Raw genomic sequence first — 24,123 nt, 5'->3', positions numbered from 1 at the left:
TGGACTTCCCAGTCTCCAGAATTGAAAGGAGTACGTTTCTGATGTTTGTAAGCCACCAGGGTTGGTCTATGGTATTAATATTTTTGTTATAACAGCTCGAACAGGCTAAGGCGTTCACTCTTCAGAAGGAAAAGGTAATATCAAGATGTATATACACTGATTATAATCTCCAAAAAAATATGTTTTATGTTGGTACGATCATGGAAAACATGAACTTGATCTGTTGGGGTGCTGGGCTTTGGATGCAGGTTCTTTGTATTCCTTAGGTCATGGGCTGTCAAACTTGAGTCCTTGGATCTTTCTAGAGCCCCAGCTAGAGCAGGCCTAAGCCGAGGGGCATGATGGTGGGACTTGGCTCTGTGCTCCCCTGCTTCCCGTGCCTCCCACCCCAAGAACTTCGAATTGCTGTTGAACCACCCCACCCGCGTAGAGTTTGCTCACCTTGCTCGGGGCTGCTTGTGATCGGAAGGCAAACGGTGACTCTCTGGGCATCTTCCCTCTCTGTGTCTGTGTCTCTCTGTACTCCTGGCCTGGATTTGAAGGTGATGAGCAGCAGCAGATCTGAAGAGCCTCCTGCCGTCCCCTCCGTCCTTCTGACAAGCGACAAAGTTGGCTTTGTGACATGTGTGTTTGTTTCTTCTGTGTTAAAGGGCCTACAAAAGGAGACGTGGAAATCCCCTTTGAAGAAATCCTGGAGAGGGCCAAGGCCGGGGACCCCAAGGCACAGACTGAGGTGAGGACTGCAGTGCCGGCGGGGACTTCAGGACGCTGCCCCCAGCACAACGGGCCTGGCCACGAGCTCCACAGCCCACAGAGAAGTGTTGGTGCCTGAGACTGGGGTCAGGAGCCAGCATGATGCACCCTACCCCGCTTGAGCCCCATGTTGGTGGGGTGCCCATGTTCACTGTGCCAGTGTTCCTCCTGGCACCCCTCTGGGGAGCAGCGCTCTTCCCCCTTTTGTCCAGCTCACACCTCATCTTGGGCATCACCTCCTCCAGGATGACCTCCTGGCTTCTTGCAGCTGCCTGCTCTGTGCCACCCCCCAACATACACTGTGTATGCTGCACACTCTTGTCTCCCTGACTGGCCTTTCACCTGGCTTTTAGCTGTGTGCACAGGGCCCTCAGAGCAGTGACCGTTAACTCAGCATCAGCCACGGGCTGGGCTTTGTGCCAGTGCTGGGGACGTGATGTGGCCCTGTCTTCATGGGTGAAAGGTTAGTGGAAGTAGACCCAAAAAACCCAAGTAGACAGACAGAAATACAATGATTTTGAATTTTGAATTTTGAATTACGGTAAGGGGAGAAGCCAGCAGCAGGCTGAGACAGGAGGTAGCCGGGGGTCCTGTGTCCTCTGTGGAGGCAAGTTCTTCCCACCTCACTCTCTCCCCTTGCACAGGACTCAAGCAGGTGACCACAGTTATCCTGAGCAGTTTCCTGCCCCCTCTTCTCCCTAAGGAGGAGAAAAGCTTCGATGCAAAACTATAAATGAAGAATTTCTGGCCGGGCGTGGCAGCTCACGCCTGTAATCCCAGCACTTTGGGAGGCCGAGGCAGGTGGATCACCTGAGGTCAGGAGTTCGTGACCAGCCTGGCCAACATGGTGAAACCGTGTCTCTACTACAAATACAAAAATTAGCCAGACATGGTGGTGCATACCTGTACTCCCAGCTACTCAGGAGGCTGAGACAGGAAAATCACTTGAACCCAGGAGGTGGAGGTTGCAGTGAGCCGAGATCGCACCACTGCACTCCAGCCTGGGCAACACAGTGAGATTCCATCTTAAAAAAAAAAAAATTATTTCCTGACCTCACAGCCATATTGTATTTAAAAGTTCCTCCGACATCCATTTGCCCAGGCATTTGGAGGCTGGGGGAGCGTAGTGAGCCCTTTTATGGGCTCTCTGTGCCCTGGGCCTCACTTTTTCCATCTGTAGAATGAGAAGATTGAACCATTTTAGCAGGGATTTTTTTTTTTTTTTTTTTGCAAAGGGCCAGATAGTGAATATTCTGGACTCCGCACAATTTCTCGTGTTGCTCAGCTTTGCTGTGGAGCACATAAAAGCAGCATGGACAACATGCAAATGAGTGGTTATGGTTGTATTTCAAAAAAACTTTATTTGCAAAAGCAGGCAGGGGGCCAGTGCCAACCCCTGGCTAGCTGGCCTCTCTCCAGCCCTGGCTTTCTGTGGTCCCCTGTTTTGAGAGGTATAAAGGACCCAGTCATGGTTCTGATTTCCATGCACTGATGGTAAGCCTTGGCAGGCAGGAGCAACTCAAGGAAGAGAGCCTGTACCAGTCAGAGCCCGTGATGACTCCTTCACTGTGTGGATGGGGTGGCCACACCTTCCTCACCTTGTTTTGAGGAGGAGCGAGTGGCCGGAGGCTCAGTAGGGCCTAGCCTAGTGGACATGCCTGGTGTAACCCCATTTCCGCTCCTTCCTTCCTGGCCTGGGTGACAAAGGGAAGTGGGTGAAAGGAGGTGGGCTGGCTGGGAGCATGGGGTGGGAGAGGGTCTGAGAAGCTGGAGGCTGACTGGCATCTGTCTTGCAGGTGGGGAAGCACTACCTGCAGTTGGCCGGCGACAAGGATGAAGAACTCAACAGCTGCACTGCTGTGGACTGGCTGGTCCTCGCCGCAAAGCAGGGCCGGCGGGAGGCTGTGAAGCTGCTTCGCCGGTGCTTGGCGGACAGAAAGGGTGGGTCTGCCTGAGGCTTAGAACAGCCTCTGGAGGCTGGGCGCGGTGGCTCAAGCCTGTAATCCCAGCACTTTGGGAGGCTGAGACGGGCGGATCACGAGGTCAGGAGATCAAGACCATCCTGGCTAACGTGGTGAAACCCTGTCTCCACTAAAAAATAACAAAAAACTAGCCAGGCGCGGTGGCGGGCACCTGCAGTCCCAGCTACTCGGGAGGCTGAGGCAGGAGAATGGCGTAAACCTGGGAGGCGGAGCTTGCAGTGAGCTGAGATCCAGCCACTGCACTCCAGCCTGGGCGACAGAGCGAGACTCCATCTCAAAAAAAATAAAAAAAAGAACAGCCTCTGGAGGGTTGAGCAGTTTGTAATGCTGCTTGCTAACTGAACAACTAAAATCTTACCAAACCTAATGCCGGTGATGCTGTTGGGAAATTTCAGTTTCTGTTTTGCTGGTGGCCTTGTCATTTTAGACACTGTTTCTGGACCTAACATGGGATATTTAACAGACCAAGCCATTTTCATTCTCTTTGGCTTGTGTTGGTGTCTCCAAGTGGTAACTATACATCCTGCTTCCCTGCTGGGTTCTGATCCAAACGGAGACATCGATCCTGGGTTCAGCTGAGAGGCAGTTTCCCTGAGGCAAAGCTGGACACTGTGATGTGACCTGCAGTCAGAGCGGCCCATGCCCCTGAGCTGACGTCCATCCGGTCTGGGCGGACCAGCTGAGGGGCTGTGGGCCCACGCAGACCTGGGCAGGTGTGCTCACTTTGGGAGGAGGCAGGCTGACCGCTCAAAGATAATCTCTTTCAAACAGAGAGGCAGGGGAGGAAAGGGATGCAGCTCAGGCCACGGGTGCTCAGTTAGGACGTTGTCCTGCGCAAGGGAAGTGGCTGTCCCTGGTGCCGTGGGGCAGTGTGCTTCCTGAAGGTTCCATGTCTCAGGGAAAGATGAAAGTGGGTGTCACAAAGGTGTTTTTTGTAATGATACCTTTGTATAAGTATTTTATGCTTATCATAGAAAACTTGGAATATGTAGAACACATAAAGATACAAATTACTCATAACCTTGAAGCCCAGAAGCAGCTCCCATATTTTGGTGTATTGTCTTCTGTTTTTTGTTTATTTTTTGAGGTGGAGTCTCACTCTGTCACCCAGGCTGGAGTGCAGTGGCGTGATCTTGGCTCACTGTAACTTCCATCTCTGTGGTTCAAGCAATTCTCCTGCCTCAGCCTTTTGAGTAGCTGAGATTACCACCCCAGCTAATTTTTTTACTTTTAGCAGAGACAGGGTTTCATCATGTTGGCCAGGCTGGTTACACACTCCTGACCTCAGGTGATCCACCCGCCTTGGCCTCCCAAAGTGATGGGATTACAGGCGTGAGCCACTGCAGCCAGCTTGTATCATAATATTTTAAGAGTTACATTTACTATACAGAGTCTTTCTTTGAAAACCAAACTGACGGTTTTGAAAAAACTAACAATGGCATTGTTAGCCAGAATTTCTCACCAGTCTGGCCTCCTGATTCCAGAGCAGGTGGAATGATCTGGAGGGGGCTCAGGCGGCCCACACGGCTCATTGGCAGGAGCCAGGGATACCCCAGAGGCTGCTGGAGCAGAGCGTGCAAGGGAGGAGGCTGGTTGGCCCCCTGTGTTTCCCCCAGCTGCACACACCTTCTGATGTGCAGTTGTGCTTTCTGATTTGAAAAGAAATACATGGTCACGTGGAAAATTTGGGAAATGTTCAAAAGGATCTCCATGCGAGTCCTCCTGCCCTCTACTGGGTTGTGTGGGCGTCCCAGGCTGTTGAGGGTAAAGGGAGGAGGGTAGCCGCAGACCAGCAGTAAAACCTGCTCTCCCTCTGCCTGCTGTCCAAGCCTTCCTTAGAAAGGGCTGAGCTGTGTGTGAGACAGAGGAAACTCTGTGCCGAGTGTGAGACAGAGGAAAGCTCTGTGGACACAGGGGTGGTCCTGCCAGTGCGCCCAGGTTTGTGACTGCAGTGAGACCACCGTGGGTTCAACACAGCTCTGCCTCTTTCTGAATGTGTGACCTGGGGTGAGCCAGAACACAGGCCTGTGCCTCGGTGTCTGCACCTCTGAGGGGGGGATAGCAGCACCTTCTGGGAGGGTGAAACGGGAACAGGAGGAACAGGAAGAGGCTGCCTCCTTCCTGCCACCACATAGGGTGCGCTTGGGGCTGTCTGCTGCAGGACCAGCCTGGCCTTCCAGCTGGAGAGTGGACGTGGCAGGGGCATGGTGCGACGTCCTCCTGGGCCAGGTGTCCATCCATCCTTCCCTGGTAACCAGGTCCTGACACTTTGTATGAGTCTCCCTCGACAGCCTTCCAGGCAGAGTTGGCGGAGTCAGAGTGGCACTGAAAGCTCTAGGCAGGGCACACAAGGCCTTGACCACATCCTGTCCCTCAGGCATCACATCCGAGAATGAACGGGAAGTGAGGCAACTCTCCTCCGAGACCGACCTGGAGAGGGCCGTGCGCAAGGCAGCCCTGGTCATGTACTGGAAGCTCAACCCCAAGAAGAAGAAGCAGGTGGCTGTGGCGGAGCTGCTGGAGAATGTCGGCCAGGTCAACGAGCACGGTGCGAGGATTCACCCTGGGCGCCAGCCTTCCCGCAGGGGCCAGGACCTTCCCTCAGGGGCTGGGTCTTCCCACGGGAGCCGGGACCTTCCCTGTGAGGACAGGGGCCTTCCTTGTGGGGACCAGGGGACCAGAACCTTCCTGTAGAGACCATGCCCTAGTGGGGAGGTGTGTGGGTGGCATTTTGCCAGCATCTGCCCTGGCTCCAGTGCTCATTCATTGAACAAACCAGAGGGTATTCTGCCCAGTGCTCTGTGACCACGTCTACCAATGGACGGACCATGTCCCTCACCAAGTGGGAGCACACTACAGGGTGTGGAGTCCACCCTGGCAGCTGGAGGTGCAGAGGTGTGGTGGCCCCTGCACTGCCTGCCCTGGGGCCCTGTGATCTCCAGAACGTAGGACGCCCCTGGAATTGGTGTGCCCTGGGAACAGTGCGTCAGTTTCTGGTGGGCTGCAGGGCACGAGGGGATGGTCAGCCTGTCTGACTCTTAATCCACCCTGTCCCCTGCAGATGGAGGGGTGCAGCCAGGCCCTGTGCCCAAGTCCCTGTAGAAGCAGAGGCGGATGCTGGAGCGCCTGGTCAGCAGCGAGTGTGAGTGCAGCCCTGCCCCGTCTCACCCATGCCTCCTGGCCCGTGTCTGCAGGACGACCTCTCCTTCCTGCGTGACCCCATCCTGGCCTGCCCCGTCTCACCCATGCCTCCTGGCCCGTGTCTGCAGGGTGACCTCTCCTTCCTGTGGGACCTCTCCCTGGCCTGCCCCGTCTCACCCATGCCTCCCGGCCCACGCCTGCAGGACAACCTCTCCTTCCTGCGTGACCCCATCCTGGCCTGCCCCGTCTCACCCATGCCTCCCGGCCCGTGTCTGCAGGGTGACCTCTCCTTCCTGTGTGACCCCATCCTGGCCCTGCTAGGATCTCAGGCGGTCCATTTGGGGGTCAGTGTTCTGGATGCTGGGAGTGGACACTGCCCACCTGGAGTGCACGCACTGGAGGGAAGGCAGACACAGGACAGAAACCATGATGTGCCAGTCCCTCCTGGACAGGGAAATACCGGGGGTGGGGACCCGCGGGGGAGTCCTGAGTGGGGAAGGATGAGGAGGGCGTTAGGGGAGGGGCTCGGGGCAGAGGGAACAGCATGAGCAAAGGCCCAGGAGACCCAGCAGGGTGTGGAAGGGGCTCTGCCCCAGCATAGGTCCTTTGTAGGTAGGCAGGGAACAGAGCGGGCAGAGCCTAGGCGGGGGGATAGAGCTCTGGGGCACACTGAGCTGGGGGTGCCTTTGGGATGTTTGTGGTCAAAGAATGAGAAGAGACTTCACATCCTCCAGGTGCAGCTGGCCAGCCTCACTGTCTTCCATCCACGTGGGGTAGACTCGGCAGTCTGAGGCACCAGGAGCTCCTGTCCTGAAGAAGATAGACAGGCGGGGGGCTCGGGGGCTCAGTATCAGTGGGGGCCTGGGCCAAGACCCAGGTCTGCCACAGACTCTTCTTGTGACATGGGCAGGTCTCATTTTTCTTTCTGGGTCTCAGTTTCCCTTCTGAACAGCGAGATGATCAGACGAGGGGACTGAAGGACGTCGCCTGTCCTAGGAGCCTCTGTGGCGTGTAGGGCAGAGTACAGGTGGGAGCACACATCCCACCTTCCTGCTGGGCCAGTGAGAAACTGTCCAGAGGGTGTGGTCACAGCCCTTGCCTCTGCGTGGGCGGGCATGGGTGCTGGGGCTGCGGGTTTCCTGCTCCATTTGGGGGAGACAAAGAAACGCCTCACATGGAAATGGGAAGAAATCTGTGACTCGGAAACCCAAGGACCAGAGAGGCTGTGACAGCGTCCTGCCACTGAGGTGGCGTGGTGCCTGCTGTCCTGAAGGGAGGCACCTCTGGGCAGGAGCAGCCCAGCCTGGGTCTCCATCCTGCGTGGCACTGCAGGCAGAGGCTAGACCCCCCCTCACTACAGGGGTTTGTGGTGAGCCGGGCACACCCGCTGCTGGGCCCAGTCTCTGTTGCTGGGGGTGAGTTAGGAGTCAGCACTGCCAGCCTGGGGGCCCGTCCGCCAGGCCCTCAGGGACAGGACCCCAGCACCCCCATTGTTTCCCCTCCATCAGAACGTTCCCATCAGGCATCACCTGTTTCTCTGCCCGCTTTTCCAACAGAACTCCCAGAAAGAGGCGTCTGTCGTCCCCGTGTCTCGTCCCCCCTCCCGTGCTCTCAGGCCTCTCCCACATTATTCCACCGAAGCGGCTCGTCCAGGCCATCAGTGACCTCCTTGCTCAGCCACTTCTTGTCTTGTCTGACTTGGTCCGTCGGCAGCGTGGGCAAAAATGACTGCTCTTCTCCTTAGAGCCTCTGCCCGGCCAGGCCCGGGGCCCTTGCTGCCACCCTGGCCACTCCTTCTTGGGGTCCCTAGACTCATGTTCTGTCTCTCAGGACAGGACATCCTGCCTGAGGTATTCATCCTATGAGGACAGGGCCTTCCTTGTGGGGACCAGGGTCTTCCCGTAGGGACTGTGCCCTGGTAGGGAAATGTGTGGGTGGCCTTGGTGACCACTCTTGTGTGTCAGACGCCATCCTCAACCCGAAAGCCCCCAGCCTGCCCGGGTTGCCTCCTGCCCATGCTCCTTCCACATCTCCTGTACCTGGCTGTCCCATGGTCAGCTCACAGCTCGGGTGTCTACAGTGAGCTTCTGAGGCCTGTGCCACCTGCCACCTGTGTGGGCCCCCCAAGCTGCCTCATCTCTCTTTGCTGCTGCTACATCTGGGTGCTGCCCCGACTCCTCTCCTCCTGCACACACAGCTGATCCATTAGGAGGTCTGTCAGCGCCCACTATCACGGCTGCCATCTTGGATGCAGCCTGTCTCCTCCCTAGGGTTTCTGCAGCACCCTGGCTTGTCTCCCTCTGCCCTGCCCCAGCATGGTCCTTCCTTTCTCATCCTTCCCATGGAGGCCCTCCTGGACACCATCTCACCCACGGTAGCTGGGGTCCTTCAGGGGCCTCATTCCCTCCTTAGGAATCATGTTGGATGGAGGGGTCAGTGGGCGCGTAGCTCTCGGTGGATCACGTTGGGTAGAGGGGTCAGTGGGCGCGTAGCTCTCGGTGGATCACGTTGGGTAGAGGGGTCAGTGGGCGCGTAGCTCTCGGTGGATCACGTTGGGTAGAGGGGTCAGTGGGCGCGTAGCTCTCGGTGGATCACGTTGGGTAGAGGGGTCAGTGGGCGCGTAGCTCTCGGTGGATCACGTTGGGTAGAGGGGTCAGTGGGCGCGTAGCTCTCGGTGGATCACGTTGGGTAGAGGGGTCAGTGGGTACGTAACAGGCTCTTGGTGGAACATGTTGGATGGAGGGGTAAGTCGGCCCATGGCAGGGCGCGTGTTGGATGGAGGTGTTAGCAGGCACATAGTAGGTGTGGGCAGATCCTGTTGGATGGAGCGGTTAGCAGGTGCACAGTAGGCCCTGGGTAGATCATGTTGAACGGAGGGGTTGGGGGTGCAGATCGTGTTGGATGGAGCGGTTAGCAGGTGCACAGTAGGCCCTGGGTAGATCATGTTGAACGGAGGGGTTGGGGGCGCAGATCGTGTTGGATGGAGCGGTTGGCAGGGTGCTGGCCTACAGGGCGGCTTGTCACCTGTGCTGTGAGAAGCCACACGCTGGCTGGAGGTAGAGGAGGGAGTCAGCATGCGCTGGAGATGCAGGTTGTGAGGCTTGGTAGGTGAACTGGGTGAAAGGTGTGGGTAAGTGGCCTCCAGGCATGAGGAGCTAGGCAGAGAGGGACACTTGGGGTGGGGACAGCACACCCAGGGGCCGGGGGCCAGGAGTTGAGGCTGGCACTCGGCAAACCTGCCCCCTTCCTCCTCACCCAGCCTGGTCCTCACCCCTCAGGCCGCCCGGGGAAGGGTTTCCTCCACCTGAACCCACTCAGCTCCTTTCTTAGCTTGGCCCCACGCCACCATCCCCAGCCCACTGCTCTGTGATAGGGCGGCAGTGGGGCTGCAGTGTGGGGCCCCCATGCTGTTTTCTCTCATGCTTCAGCCAAGAACTACATCGCACTGGATGACTTTGTGGAGATCACTAAGAAGTACGCCAAGGGCGTCATCCCCAGCAGCCTGTTCCTGCAGGACGACGAAGATGATGACGAGCTGGCGGGGAAGAGCCCTGAGGACCTGCCGCTGCGCCTGAAGGTGAGTGACCGAGACCCCAGTGAGGCCAGAGCCTGCCTCCCAAGGACTCGCACACCTTAGGCAGGGCACCTTCCAGGAAGCCGCAGGTGAGGAGGTTCTCGTCTATCACAGAGTGTCCCAGAACCGCGCCGCTGGTACCTCGGGACATCATCTGTCCTCATAAGGATGTGTCCTCGGGAGGGAGGCCTTTCTTTCCTGAGCTGTCAGGCTCGGAAACCAGGGGCGGTGCTGGGCAGGAGTGCTGGGATGGCCAGCACGGGGCCTCAGGTCCTTCTGTGCAGAGCGTAGGGGGCGGTGGGGCAGGCTGAGGCCGACTTTCATCTAGACTTCGTCACTTAGCAAATTTCTCCGTGTATGTCCAGAGTGGAGGCCAGTGCCTTGAGATGCCTTCCCCCAAAACAAAGTGCCCATGTCCATCAGGCCAGGGAGGACCTGCAGAGGTGCCCACTGCCCCTGGACCTGCAATGGCTCAGGGAGTGAGGCCAATGTGGGAGCGTGGTGGGTGGCACTTGTGCAGGGTGACATTGGGCACACCTGGAGGACACGAGCAGCTTGGGCAGCAGGAGGAAAGTGGGGAAGCCCAGCAATGTGGGCCTGACAGCTTGTTTTCTTGGCCATGTGGCCCTATGGCCTCTCACAGAGTTGCCCACGGTTCAGCTCGCATGGTTCAATTAGATGTGTGCCTGTCTCACTCTGCAGAGAGTACCAGGATTTCCAGAAGCTTGGCCTCATGACACAGGATCCCCACTGAGGCCAGCACAAGGAGCCCCAGCAGATGGTTGTCACAGTGCCTGCGGGCAGCATCATGCACACACCCTGGGGTTCTGTCTTCTGAACCGACTGAGAACCTGAAGGAACTGCCATCATTGTGCTCAGATGGGTGCATGAGTCAGGGCCAGGACCAGGAGATGTTGGGCCACCAGCTGTCAGGCAGGCAGTAGGCTGAAAGGTCACCATCCTGGAGCCAGGGAGAGGGTCAGAGTAAGCCCACCCTCGGCGGGGGAAGAGCAGGAACCCAGGTGCTGCAGGAGCGGCTTCAGCCCAGAGAGCAGCAGGCACAACAGCCCTGCTCCGGGGACTCGGAGCCAGATGAGTCTGAGTGTGAGCCCCACCGAGTGCCCAGAGCTGCGAGTCCTCTAGGGTTGCAGGTGGAAGGCTCTGCTCCTCCCACTTGTATGTCCAGGGTATGACACTGACCGGTCTGCCGAAGTTCTGAGACGTGGGCCGGGATGGCCAAGAGCTTGAACCAAGCGAGCACATGGTTTTGACTGACGGTCTGCTCAGAGCTGGCCCTAGGCGGGCATATTCAGAGATTGGGTGCCATCGTCGCCTTACTAATGGGAGATGAGGAAGCTGGGGTTCTGGCATGGTTTTGGCAAAGACACTCCCGAAATGCCAGTGAGGGTCACAGGTGAAAGGGCAACTTGGAGAAGACCCTTGGGCCAGGCAGCCATGGCCCAGGTGTCCCAGTTTATGCCGTCTGGTGTAAGTACTATTATAGTAATGCCTCCTCGCATATGCATCCTGTTTGGGTGTATTATGTCACCTATTTATGGATGGTGAGTCCAATATTGTGTAGCACCTGAAAGTCCTATTTTTTTCTGTTACTTAATGACAGGGTCTTGTTCTGTTGCCCAGGCTGAAGTGCAGTGGCAGGGTCACAGCTCACTGCAGCCTCAACGTGCCAGACTCTAGTTACCCTCCCACCTCAGCCTCCCAAACAGCTGGATGACAGGCATGGGCCACCACACCCAGCCGATTGTTTGAAACAATTTTGTAGCGATGGGGTCTCACTATTGTTGCCTACGCTGGTCTCAGACTCCTGGGCCAAGTGAGCCTCCCACTTTGACCTCCCAAACTTCTGGGATTCAGGCGTGAGACCCTGTGTCCAGCCAGCCTGAAAGTCCTTTTTAGAAGGGAGAGATTTAAACTATTCTGACAAGAAATAAACAAGGCTCCGATTCGCTTCGGTTTTTGAAGCTGTCAGAGCACTTTGGTTCCTTTGCGGCTTGTCTTCTTAGAAGTCTCTTGTGAGGGAGGTAATGAATCGTCACAAGCATCTCCCCCGGCTGAGAGCTGTCCCAGCTTTTAGTAGCAGTTTGCAGAACAGGGAGGTCTTCACCCAAAGTGAAAATGGCAGATGCCTCTTTGTGAGCCAGGCTTACTCCCACAAAGAATGTTCCAGACTCCACACAGTTCTCTTCTGGAGCCTGGAGGTGCAAGCTGTCATCGTAGATAAAATCCTCTGAAAACAAACTTCATCATATCTGAAAATCCGAACATTTTTAACATTACATAATTGGAAAATCCGACACGGGAACATTTTTGCCCACAGGTTTGAGCAGAATCTCGTCTTGGCTCCCTCCCGCAGCCCGCGTTCTTCATGGGTCCGCTCGGCCACCTGTGTGGTGATGCAGGTTTCTCGTGGCAGCAGAAGGGCTGATCACCGCGGGCCCAGACCGAGAGCTCTGCAGCGTTCTATTCATAGAAGCAGACTCCTCACTCATTTTTAAAATTTCATTCTTTTTCCATCTCAGGAGTTGCATTTGTTTGAACCTTCTCTGCAGAAAAGGAGACTGAACTTTTTAATCCCATGTCGGAGGAGGGTCTTGAGTGGACACTGCAGGGAGCAGAAATTGGGGCTTTAAAAAGAGAATCGTTCCCTGGTCATTGAGTTCAGGTGGATGGCCAGCCCCTCCACACTGTCTGAGCAGAGGCAAGATGCCATCCGACATAATGTTCTAGAATCTTCCTTGTCTTTTAAAGGCCCTCTCAACCAGGTGGCTGTATGTGTTCCTCTAGGCAAAAGAATGTGCATGACTTTGAGTAAGACGGGATTTCAGATTAATTTTTACCAAGGCCACCCCCTTGCTACCATGGCGGTCGTGCGTGAGACAGTGGTGGTGAGCAGTGGCGGGCCAGGCCACCTTTAGTTGTCCTGCTGTTAGCAAGGCCCCCACACAGGGATTAACTGAGCAGCCTGCCGGCTGACGCACATGTTGACTCATTTCTAGCTGTTGATTTTAGCCGGCTGGCCTGGCGTCATACTCCAGGGGCTCGCCCCAGACAAACCCTGGAGTAGGTTGGTTTTCATAAATGCCCTCTGGCTCTCTGGCAAGCATTGGAAATGCCCTCAAACCCTGTAGTGCCTGGTCTTCCCTAGTCACCCCTGGCCATCTCCTGGCAGTGTGAGCACCTCTCTGCTCGTGGAGAAGGTTGTTGACCCCAGAGAGACCTGGAGGAGCTATTGGCTGCTTTAATCATTTATTTGCTTGTTATAAAACAGAGATTAAGTGGACTGTCACAAATATATACGAAGCAGCAGAGATATTACCCCATACGTGTAGACGTGCATGCACACACTCCTGAACACTTCTGTTTCCTCCATGAGCCTGCCCCTCTCCTCAAATCTGTGGAAGACTCAAGTCTGTGTGTGTAGTTGTGCATGCACACACTCCTAAACACTTCCGTTTCCTCTGTGAGCCTGTCCCTGTCATCCGTGGAAGGCTCAGTCTGTGTGTGTAGATGTGCATGCAAACACTCATTTTACTTCCATTTCCTCCATGAGCCTGTCCCTCTCATCTGTGGAAGACTCAGTCTTCCGGTTGCTTCCAGGTGTTCTGGTCCTCCAGAGCTGACAGCCAAGGCTCTTGGCAGGTGAGGGCCACATTCTGGTGTTGTCACCCAGTTGCCATTCACCTGGGATGCCTCCTTGGCCCTCTGGTGGGCCGGGTGGAGAAAGCCTGCCCCAGGGGATTTGTGGGGGCTGGTGCTTCCCCGAGGCCCTGAGCTCATAGGGTGCAGCTGCGACTTCTTGTCTGTCGGTGCTCCAGCCTGGCTGTGTCACGTAGCGCCTCAGTAGACTCTGGACACGCAGCCAGGCTTCCGTACCCCCATGTGGGGCCACCCCCTAGGCGTCCACTTCCTGGTGTTGGTCCAGGCTACTGGCACTTCTGAAGTTGCCCAGACCCTGCTTTGTATGCCACACCATGCTGCATAAGCACTGGCACCATGGCCACTTTCTCCCACATCCCCTCCAGTCCCTCTGCCTGGCTGCCCCGTGTTCTGGCAGGGCTCAGGGCCTCTGAGTTCTGCACAGGCCAGGCAGGCATGGGGGCCGGCCCTGGGTGGCAGCACTGCTTCACCCCATCCTGATGCTGCTCCCAGCATGCCTTCCTCAGCCCTCTGCTCCTTTTGGCTGTGGTGAAGGCCAAGAGCTGCTTCTGACCTCAGCGCTGTGTGCAGAGCAGGGAAGCAGGACCCACAGGTGGGGGGAGGGCAGCCTTTGGCCGTGGCTGTATGGGATTGTGTGCCTATTATAAGCACCATGGGGGGCATGCGCTGGTGTGTATGTATAGGTGCACACGTGTAGGGTAGGTGTGCATATGTGCACGTGTGTAGGGGTGGGTGTGCATGTGTGAGGATGCACGTGTAGGACTGGGTGTGTACATGTGTGTGCACAGTGTAGGGGTGGGTGTGCACCTGTGTGAATGCATGTTGTGTGTAGGGGTGGGTCGCATGAGTGTGTGAGAATGTGTGCATGTGTATAGGGGTGGGTTGTGTGAATGCGTGTGTGAATGTGTGCGTATGTAGGGGTGGTTGTGTGTGTGAATGTGCATGTGTGAATGTGCATTTGTAGGGGTGGGTTGTGTGTGTGTGAATTGTGTAGGGGTGGGTTGTGTGAATGTATGTGTGTGTGTAGGGGTGGGTTGCATGTGTGTGTGAATGTGCATGTGTAGGGGTGGGTTTTGTGTGTGTGTGTGTGCATGCGTGTGTAGGGGTGGGTTGTGTGTGTGAGTATGCACGTGTGTGTAGGGGTGGGTTGTATGTGTGTGTGAATGCATGTGTAGGGGTGGGTTGTGTGTGTGTGAATGTGCGTGTGTAGGGGTGAGTTTGTGTGTGTGAATGTGCGTGTAGGGGTGGGTTTGTGTGTGCATGTGTGTGTAGGGGTGGGTTGTGTGTGTGTGAATGTGCATGTGTAGGGGTGGGTTGCATGTGTGTGTGAATGTGTGTGTGTAGGGGTGGGTTGTGTGTGTGAATGTGCGTGTGTAGGGGTGGGTTTGTGTGTGAATGTGTGTGTGTAGGGGTGGGTTGTGTGTGTGAATGTGTGTGTAGGGGTGGGTTGTGTGTGAATGTATGTGTGTGTGTAGGGGTGGGTTGTGTGTGTGTGTGAATGTGTGTGTGTAGGGGTGGGTTGTGTGTGTGAATGTGCGTGTGTAGGGGTGGGTTTGTGTGTGAATGTGTGTGTGTAGGGGTGGGTTGTGTGTGTGAATGTGTGTGTAGGGGTGGGTTGTGTGTGAATGTATGTGTGTGTGTAGGGGTGGGTTGTGTGTGTGTGTGAATGTGTGTGTGTAGGGGTGGGTTGTGTGTGAATGTATGTGTGTGTGTAGGGGTGGGTTTGTGTGTGAATGTATGTGTGTGTGTAGGGGTGGGTTGCGTGTGTGTGTGTGTGAATGTATGTGTGTGTAGGGGTGAGTTGCGTGTGTGTGTGAATGTGTGCGTGTGTGTAGGGGTGGGTTTGTGTGTGAATGTATGCGTGTGTGTAGGGGTGAGTTGCGTGTGTGTGTGTGAATGTGTGCATGTGTGTAGGGGTGGGTTGTGTGTGTGTGTGTGAATGCGTGTGTAGGTGTGGGTTGCATGTGTGTGTGTGAATGTATGCGTGTGTGTAGGGGTGGGTTGTGTGTGTGAATGTATGCGTGTGTGTAGGGGTGGGTTGTGTGTGTGTGTGAATGTATGCATGTGTGTAGGGATGGGTTGTGTGTGTGTGTGTGAATGTGCGTGTGTAGGGGTGGGTTGTGTGTGTGTGAATGCGTGTGTGTAGGGGTGGGTTGCGTGTGTGTGAATGTGCGTGTGTAGGGGTGGGTTGTGTGTGTGTGAATGCGTGTGTGTAGGGGTGGGTTGTGTGTGTGTGTGAATGTGTGTACGGGTGGGTTGTGTGTGTGTGAATGTATGCGTGTGTGTAGGGGGTGGGTTGTGTGTGTGTGTGAATGTGCGTGTGTAGGGGTGGGTTGTGTGTGTGTGAATGCGTGTGTGTAGGGGTGGGTTGCGTGTGTGCGTGTGAATGCGTGTGTGTAGGGGTGGGTTGCGTGTGTGTGTGTGAATGCGTGTGTGTAGGGGTGGGTTGTGTGTGTGTGAATGTGTGTGTGTAGGGGTGGGTTGTGTGTGTGTGTGTGAATATGTGTGTGTAGGGGTGGGTTGTGTGTGTGTGTGAATGTATGCGTGTGTGTAGGGGTGGGTTGTGTGTGTGTGTGAATGTGCGTGTGTAGGGGTGGGTTGCGTGTGTGTGTGTGAATGTGTGTGTGTGTGAATGTGCGTGTGTAGGGGTGGGTTGTGTGTGTGTGTGTGAATGCGTGTGTGTATGGGTGGGTTGTCTGTGAATGTGTGTGTGTAGGGGTGGGTTGCGTGTGTGTGTGTGAATGTGCGTGTGTAGGGGTGGGTTGTGTGTGTGTGTGAATGCGTGTGTAGGAGTGGGTTGTGTGTGTGTGAATGTGTGTGTGTAGGGGTGGGTTGCGTGTGTGTGTGTGAATGTATGTGTGTGTGTAGGGATGGGTTGCGTGTGTGTGTGTGAATGCGTGTGTGTAGGGGTGGGTTGCGTGTGTGTGTGTGAATGCGTGTGTGTAGGGGTGGGTTGCGTGTGTGTGTGAATGTATGCGTGTGTGTAGGGGTGGGTTGCGTGTGTGTGTGAATGTATGCGTGTGTGTAGGGGTGGGTTGCGTGTGTGTGTGAATGTATGCGTGTGTGTAGGGGTGGGTTGGGTGTGTGTGTGTGTGAATATATGTGTGTGTGTGTGTGAATGTATGCGTGTGTGTAGGGGTGGGTTGCGTGTGTGTGTGGATGTGTGTGTGTAGGGGTGGGTTGCGTGTGTGTGTCTGAATGTATGTGTGTGTGTAGGGGTGGGTTGCGTGTGTGTGTAGGGGTGGGTTGCGTGTGTGTGTGTGAATGTATGCGTGTGTGTAGGGGTGGGTTGCGTGTGTGTGAATATGTGTAGGGGTGGGTTGCGTGTGTGTGTGTGTGTGAATGTATGTGTGTGTAGAGGTGGGTTGTGTGTGTGTGTGAATGTATGTGCGTGTGTAGGGGTGGGTTGTGTGTGTGTGTGTGAATGTATGTGTGTGTGTAGGGGTGGGTTGTGTGTGTGTGTGTGAATGTATGCGTGTGTGTAGGGGTGGGTTGTGTGTGTGTGTGAATGTATGCGTGTGTGTAGGGGTGGGTTGTGTGTGTGTGTGTGAATGTATGCGTGTGTGTAGGGGTGGGTTTTGTGTGTGTGTGTGGATCTATGCGTGTGTGTAGGGGTGGGTTGTGTGTGTGTGTGTGTGAATGTATGCGTGTGTGTAGGGGTGGGTTGTGTGTGTGTGTGAATGTATGCGTGTGTGTAGGGGTGGGTTGTGTGTGTGTGTGTGAATGTATGCGTGTGTGTAGGGGTGGGTTGTGTGTGTGTGTGTGAATGTATGCGTGTGTGTAGGGGTGGGTTGTGTGTGTGTGTGTGAATGTATGCGTGTGTGTAGGGGTGGGTTGTGTGTGTGTGTGTGTATCTATGCGTGTGTGTAGGGGTGGGTTGTGTGTGTGTGTGTGTGAATGTATGCGTGTGTGTAGGGGTGGGTTGTGTGTGTGTGTGTGAATGTATGCGTGTGTGTAGGGGTGGGTTGTGTGTGTGTGTGTGAATGTATGCGTGTGTGTAGGGGTGGGTTGTGTGTGTGTGTGTGAATGTATGCGTGTGTGTAGGGGCGGCAGGTGGCCTGGCAGCTGTTTCTCAGTGTCTTCTGCCACAGGGAGGGCAGCTCATCCAGCCGCCCCGTGCCGTTGAATGGTGTCTTTGCTGGGAGAGTGGTGCTGGTCCCTCTGCCTGTGTCTGCATTGAACTCCCTTTTCCTGACGCTTGCTCTGCCGCCCCTCCCAGGACTGCCTGCGGCTTCCCCTCCTAGAGCCCAGCCTCATGAGGATTGCCGTTTCCCTTCATGGAGGCTCAGGGAGGTGACATCCTTGCTGCAGTGCAGAGCTGGGTCACAAAACCAGCTCCCAGACAGGCATCTTAGGGCTCCATCATCTCTTCATGTGGGTGACCCTGAGGGGAGGGAATTGGGGAGCCCGTGGCTGCTGGAGGTCTTGCAGGGAGAGAAGCACATGCGTCTAGTCACGGTGGCAGAAGGTGGGGAGCCAGGCACGGGACAGAGAAGGGCTCCAGGCCCAGAAGAGGGAGGGCCCACAGGGACCGCAAGCGTGGGGAGGGCCACCTGGAAAAGGATGGAGGGAGGACCACTAGGATGGGGCCGGCAACGGGAAAACGCAGGAGTGCATGTTCCTTTTGCCCAGAGGCAGGGTGGTCAGAGGGAGGCATGAGATGGGAGCGGTGGGGGTCCTGTCCTAGCCTGGTTCCCACATACCGTCTTTCCCCTAGGTGGTCAAGTATCCCCTGCACGCCATCATGGAGATCAAGGAGTACCTGATCGACATGGCCTCCAGGGCGGGCATGCACTGGCTGTCCACCATCATCCCCACGCACCACATCAACGCCCTCATCTTCTTCTTCATTATCAGCAACCTCACCATCGACTTCTTCGCCTTCTTCATCCCGCTGGTCATCTTCTACCTGTCCTTCATCTCCATGGTGATCTGCACCCTCAAGGTGTTCCAGGACAGCAAGGCCTGGGAGAACTTCCGCACCCTCACTGACCTGCTGCTGCGCTTCGAGCCCAACCTGGACGTGGAGCAGGCCGAGGTCAACTTCGGCTGGAACCACCTGGAGCCCTACGCCCACTTCCTGCTCTCTGTTGTCTTCGTCATCTTCTCCTTTCCCATCGCCAGCAAGGACTGCATCCCCTGCTCGGAGCTGGCTGTCATCGCCGGCTTCTTTACTGTGACCAGCTACCTGAGCCTGAGCACCCACGCAGAGCCCTACACGCGCAGGGCCCTGGCCACCGAGGTCACCGCCGGCCTGCTGTCGCTGCTGCCCTCCATGCCCCTGAATTGGCCCTACCTGAAGGTCCTTGGCCAGACCTTCATCACTGTGCCTGTCGGCCACCTGGTCGTCCTCAACGTCAGCGTCCCCTGCCTGCTCTACGTCTACCTGCTCTACCTCTTCTTCCGCATGGCGCAGCTGAGGAATTTCAAGGGCACCTACTGCTACCTGGTGCCCTACCTGGTGTGCTTCATGTGGTGCGAGCTCTCGGTGGTCATCCTGCTGGAGTCCACCGGCCTGGGGCTGCTCCGTGCCTCCATCGGCTACTTCCTCTTCCTCTTTGCCCTCCCCATCCTGGTGGCCGGCCTGGCCCTGGTGGGCGTGCTGCAGTTCGCCCGGTGGTTCATGTCTCTGGAGCTCACCAAGATCGCAGTCACCATGGCGGTCTGCAGCGTGCCCCTGCTGCTGCGCTGGTGGACCAAGGCCAGCTTCTCCGTGGTGGGGATGGTGAAGTCCCTGACGCGGAGCTCCATGGTCAAGCTCATCCTGGTGTGGCTCACGGCCATCGTGCTGTTCTGCTGGTTCTATGTGTACCGCTCAGAGGGCATGAAGGTCTACAACTCCACACTGACCTGGCAGCAGTATGGGGCACTGTGTGGGCCACGTGCCTGGAAGGAGACCAACATGGCACGCACCCAGATCCTCTGCAGCCACCTGGAGGGCCACAGGGTCACGTGGACCGGCCGCTTCAAGTACGTCCGCGTGACCGACATCGACAACAGCGCTGAGTCGGCCATCAACATGCTCCCGTTCTTCATCGGCGACTGGATGCGCTGCCTCTACGGCGAGGCCTACCCTGCCTGCAGCCCTGGCAACACCTCCACGGCCGAGGAGGAGCTCTGTCGCCTTAAGCTGCTGGCCAAGCACCCCTGCCACATCAAGAAGTTCGACCGCTACAAGTTCGAGATCACCGTGGGCATGCCATTCAGCAGCGGCGCCAACAGCTCGCGCGGCCGCGAGGAGGACGACGTCACCAAGGACATCGTGCTGCGGGCCAGCAGCGAGTTCAAGAGCGTGCTGCTCAGCCTGCGCCAGGGCAGCGTCATCGAGTTCAGCACCATCCTGGAGGGCCGCCTGGGCAGCAAGTGGCCTGTCTTCGAGCTCAAGGCCATCAGCTGCCTCAACTGCATGGCCCAGCTCTCGCCCGCCAGGCGGCATGTGAAGATCGAGCACGACTGGCGCAGCACCGTGCATGGCGCCGTGAAGTTCGCCTTCGACTTCTTCTTCTTCCCGTTCCTGTCGGCGGCCTGAGGATGGTCCGCCACGAGGAGCTTCCAGTGCATGCTGCCGTGAGGCCCTTCCCCAGTGTGGCCCCAGCCCGACAGGCGTGCTCCAGTGCCATGTGTGCCCACGTGTGCAGACCTTGACTACAGAGACCTCGCGTCCATGTGTAGACTGCGTGGACCCCGACAAAGGGGTGGCCGCTGTGTAGCTCTGTCCACTGTGAATGCCCAGTGTGTTGGGAATTGCATGCCATCTCCATCCCGAGCCCGACCTTTCTGAGTGACGTGGGTGTGCCAGGCTAGACTAGGAGGTTCCTGTGTCTCGAAAAGCACTTTACAGATGAGATTCCCTCTCCTCACCCACCTTCAAGCGCCCTGTTGCCCCTTATTTACTTTTGTGTTGGATTTGTTGTTTAAAGAACCAAATAAGCATCTGTGTAAACTCCACAATAGCGTTTCTTATTTCTTTGGTCATTGCTAACCCTTAGCAGCCGTTCCCCTTTCCTGGGGGATGTGCGCAGCAGCTGGCGCCTATCATGTGCTCAAGGCCCAGCCCCAGCAGAGGCTGGGAGAGGTGGCGCACTGGCAGTGTGTCACACTGAGCACAGCACTACAGGCTGCCTCATGACCCTCCTGTCCAGCAGGTAGTGGGTGAGTTTGTGAGGGTCTTGCCTGAATCCATCGGGACTTGGGAAACAGAGAACCCTGTGGTGGGGGGCGGGGGGAGGGGTCCTGTCAGTGCTCGGAAGAGGCTGACCATGTTCAGTGCTGTAGAGCAGAAAGCCGGGGTCCTGAGTGGCTGAAATAAAAACCTCTGGTGGAACGTGCAGTGCTTTCCTTCCTTTCTTTACTGAAAAGAAGTATTTCTTGTACATGCGTGAGAATCAGCAGAGCCCGCACTCCTGTCGAATGAAATGCAAGCGCGGTCTGAGTTACAGAAGAGCAATGTTGACGTTTCACAGTTGACAGCTTCCTGCCAAAGCCAGACCCTGGCTTCACCTCCAGCTGGGGCATCTGCTGTAACTGTGGGGTGGCCTGGGCGTGGGCTGCCTGTGCAGAGACACCTGTGCTGAAGGTGACCATGGAGTGTCAGCCCAGCCATCCTCTCAGATCTTACTGAGCGGAAAGTGCATAGTCACTTTCCGAATTATCCTCGAATTCCAGTTACCCATGAAGCGGAGCCTATAGGGTGATTCACGGTGCGGGGGCTGCCGCCCATGCCGGAGTATGTTGTGAAACCGCCTCCTGTGTTCCCTCATCTGCAGTGATGACCCCATGGAATTATAAGCAGAACGTAGTCATTCGGGGGTGCCCGAGCAGCTGGAGGTCCCTCAGCAAGCCTCACCCCTCTTGGGCGGCCTGTCTGTCCCAGCCCCTTGGGTCTTTGGTGTCTTCCCTGAGGTTGAGGATGTGGCCTATACCTGCTCCTGTCCCCCGTAGGCTGGGCTGCTCTCTGCTGGGCAGCAGGCCTCGCCTCTTTGCTGTGGATGGGGAATGTCGAGTGGTCACACGCTCTGGCTTGGCCACCTGGTGTTGCCGTGCAGGATGTCGTTGCTCCATTTTCCTCGGACGGCACTGGGTGGTGGCAGCTACACCCCCGCACTGTCCTCCCATCCTGGCTTGTCCTGCCTGGGGGTGCTGCGTGAAACCACACGAGAGGCAGGAGGTGTCATCCCTCCGAGCCACGGGCTCGCCCCTGGGTTTCTTTCCCAGGCAGTGAGATGAGGTTGGAGTTCAGTCCCACTTCCTCTCCCCATCCTGCGGATTTGTGAGGCCATGGAGGACCCTCGCCCTGTGACTCTGCCCCCAGGATCCCCACTGACTGTGCAGAGGAGGGAAGCCGCATGATGCGTTCCGAGTGGACAAAGATGACAACACAGCATCTCCTCACAACACCTGGATGAGGAAGATGCTCTAACATCCCCCATCTACAGAAGAGGACACCGAGGTTCAGAGTGGAGGCCATAGCACAGTAGCACATGGCACATAGAACAGCAGGAAGGACAGATCCCCCCCTGTCCCTTTCCCCTGGGCCACCACGCTGCCACTCAGCACCCCTGATTAGTTTCTAACCAACCAGCAGAGGCACAGCTTGGAGGAGGAGTGGTGCTGTCTTCTGGGCAGAGTCCAGATTGGGCATGGTCCGGAGTTTCACTCATTCTGCCACAAAGCCCTATGCCACCAGGCACCATTTAGCACCTGTCCCCAGGCCTCAGTGTCCCGATCTGTAAAATGGAAAGTTCTGGGCTAGGTCAGTGGTTTTCAAAACTTAGCAACACCATTTTTGTTTGTTTGTTTGAAATAGGGTCCCTTTGTCACCCAGGCTGGAGTGTAGTGGTGCTATCTGGGCTCACTGCAGTCTCCACATTCGTCCTGGGGTTTAAGGAAAGGCTCTTCCCCCCCCCCCGCACCCACCACCCAGGAAAGAACCTGCCGTCTGCAGAAACAGCAGTTATTTAACACCCCGTCCCGGCCACCTGCTCTGGGCTGGGCCTTCACCCCACGGAGCTGTGGGACAACCAGGGAGGGACCGGGGGCAGAGTCTCACTTGGCTTCCATGAGGTAGTAGCATTTGAGAGAATGAGTCAAGAAAGACCCAACTGGGTGGTGCCATCCCAAGTGCCAGGAGAGGGTTTGGCGCCAGAGTTTCCAAGCCCTCTGGAAGCCCAGCTCCCGGGGCGTTCTTTCAGGGGCCTTCACTGTCCATTCTCGGGCGGCGAAGCCATCAGAAAGACCACTCTGCCTCCTTTGGACATGCTCTTAAAGACCAGGCATTCAAAGTTCGATTATTCAAATGCTCTTTTCCTTTTTTTTTTGAATCCTACATCATGCAAGCGCACTTCCAAGTGAGGTGACAAAAACCCACATTTCTGCAGATTCCCACAAAGCAGGACCTGTCTCTCTTGAGTCTGCCACCTGAGGACAGAGTCCTGTAACCACCCCAGCTCCCAGTCAGCAGGATGGGGTGTCGGGGCTATTAAACAGCCACGTGGCCCAGTGCATCTCATCCAGCAGCCCGGGGAAAGTATGCTTTGACGGCCAGGCCCCTATCCGATAAATGGTGCTTCCTCTTCGTGACAAATAAAATGAACGCTCATTCACCCAAAATATTGAGCCCCTGCTGTGTGCTTCACTCTTCCTGGCACAGGGGATGCAGCAATGCACAGAGAAGAGCCCCTGCCCCGCTGGGAGGGATGTTTGTGGGGAGATGGACCACACACCAATCAGTGAATATAGCACAATGGCAGGTAGAGAAAAGTGCTAGTCATCTACCGTGAGCGCCGTGATGCTCTGCCCAGTTTCACCAACATTAATGGAGCAACCACTATATGCTGGACACATACCATGCATTTTCTCATCCTGGCAGCTGTTGCAAAATAGACAGTTCCATCCTGAAGACTGTGGGCACTAGAATTGCAGCCCCCAAAGATGTCCGGGTGGCTAATCCCCAAATCCTGTTCGTGTGTTCCCTCGTATGGCAAGAGGGACATTGCGGATGGGATTCAGTTAAAGATCTTGATACCGGGGAGATGATTCTGGACTTTCCTATCCAGGAGGGCCCAATGTAATCTCAAGTGTCCTTGTAAGAGGGAGGCTAGAAGGTCAGGGTGAGAGATTGGAAGGCTTCAAGATAGAGGAAGGGACCATGAGTCAAGGAATGTGGGTGTCTCTCACGCTGGAAAAGGTGAGGAGATGGTTCTCGCCTGCAGCCTCCAGTGAGACACAGCTGGAGTGAGGCGTCAGACTGGGCCACTGACAGGGCTCTAGAGTCCCAGATTCCCACGCCCCTGCCCCTCTGCATGGCTCCTGAGTCCCTCTCTGAGGTGTCTCCTGGAAAACCCTTGGGTTCCTGCTCCTTGCCTGTTGTCCCTGAATGTTGCTGCCTTTTGCAGCTAGTCTGTCTCTCTCTGAGGCTCATGATGTCATCTGACTGTGTGGGCCCCACGCATAATTCTAAGAGCACCCAGGTAAAGATAAAGGGGCTTTGTTGTTTTTCTAAAAAGGACTTTGCTGTTTCTTGACTCACTCATAACTTGATCAATTACCTGGAGCTCTAAAAGCTTCCCAGTTGTTAGGAAACCGCACCTTGGAGGCTGGCAAACCATTGTTAAAGTTGCTCCTAAAGGGTTGAACTTCTGCGGTGACTTTGGAAAGTAGCCTGGGGAAAATAAAACAAACAAACAAACAAGAAACAGAAAAGACTTCGGTTCCCTTTTCTTTCTTTCCAGAAGTGATCAATCAGCTAACCTCACTGTTTCTAGCTTTCCTCTGACTACATGATGTGCTTTTTTCTGCTGTTGGCCAGAAAGACCATTTTCTTCCTATGTTAGTCACAGAATAACCTGTCTCTTTAGGACAGTGGGGTCCTGTGCTGAATCCCACCCCCAAAGATGGAAAGAACTTGGGTGCTGCGTTGTGGGAAGCCCCAGCTGAGACTAAGTGTACAACGGGCTGAGAGCCGAGAGCCTGGCCCGGCAAGCCAGGCAGTGAGGG

The 24,123-nt window shown here is 56.0% G+C and overlaps 1 protein-coding gene across 1 annotated transcript in view; it reads left to right on the top strand.

Moving 5' to 3' along the window:
* The window catches only part of WFS1 (wolframin ER transmembrane glycoprotein), a 36,985-nt gene extending 16,527 nt beyond the window's left edge, over nucleotides 1-20,458 (top strand). The window contains 6 exon segments of the mRNA XM_001092811.5: nucleotides 651-733; nucleotides 2,550-2,694; nucleotides 5,113-5,283; nucleotides 5,797-5,877; nucleotides 9,305-9,453; nucleotides 17,846-20,458. Coding sequence (XP_001092811.3) covers nucleotides 651-733; nucleotides 2,550-2,694; nucleotides 5,113-5,283; nucleotides 5,797-5,877; nucleotides 9,305-9,453; nucleotides 17,846-19,657 — 2,441 coding nt within the window. The 3' untranslated portion in view covers nucleotides 19,658-20,458.
* Nucleotides 20,459-24,123: the final 3,665 nt, after the last annotated feature.

Source organism: Macaca mulatta, chromosome 5, assembly GCF_049350105.2.
Source record: "Macaca mulatta isolate MMU2019108-1 chromosome 5, T2T-MMU8v2.0, whole genome shotgun sequence".
Classification (NCBI taxonomy): Eukaryota; Metazoa; Chordata; class Mammalia; order Primates; family Cercopithecidae; genus Macaca; species Macaca mulatta.
This window is presented reverse-complemented; position numbering and strand designations above follow the sequence as displayed.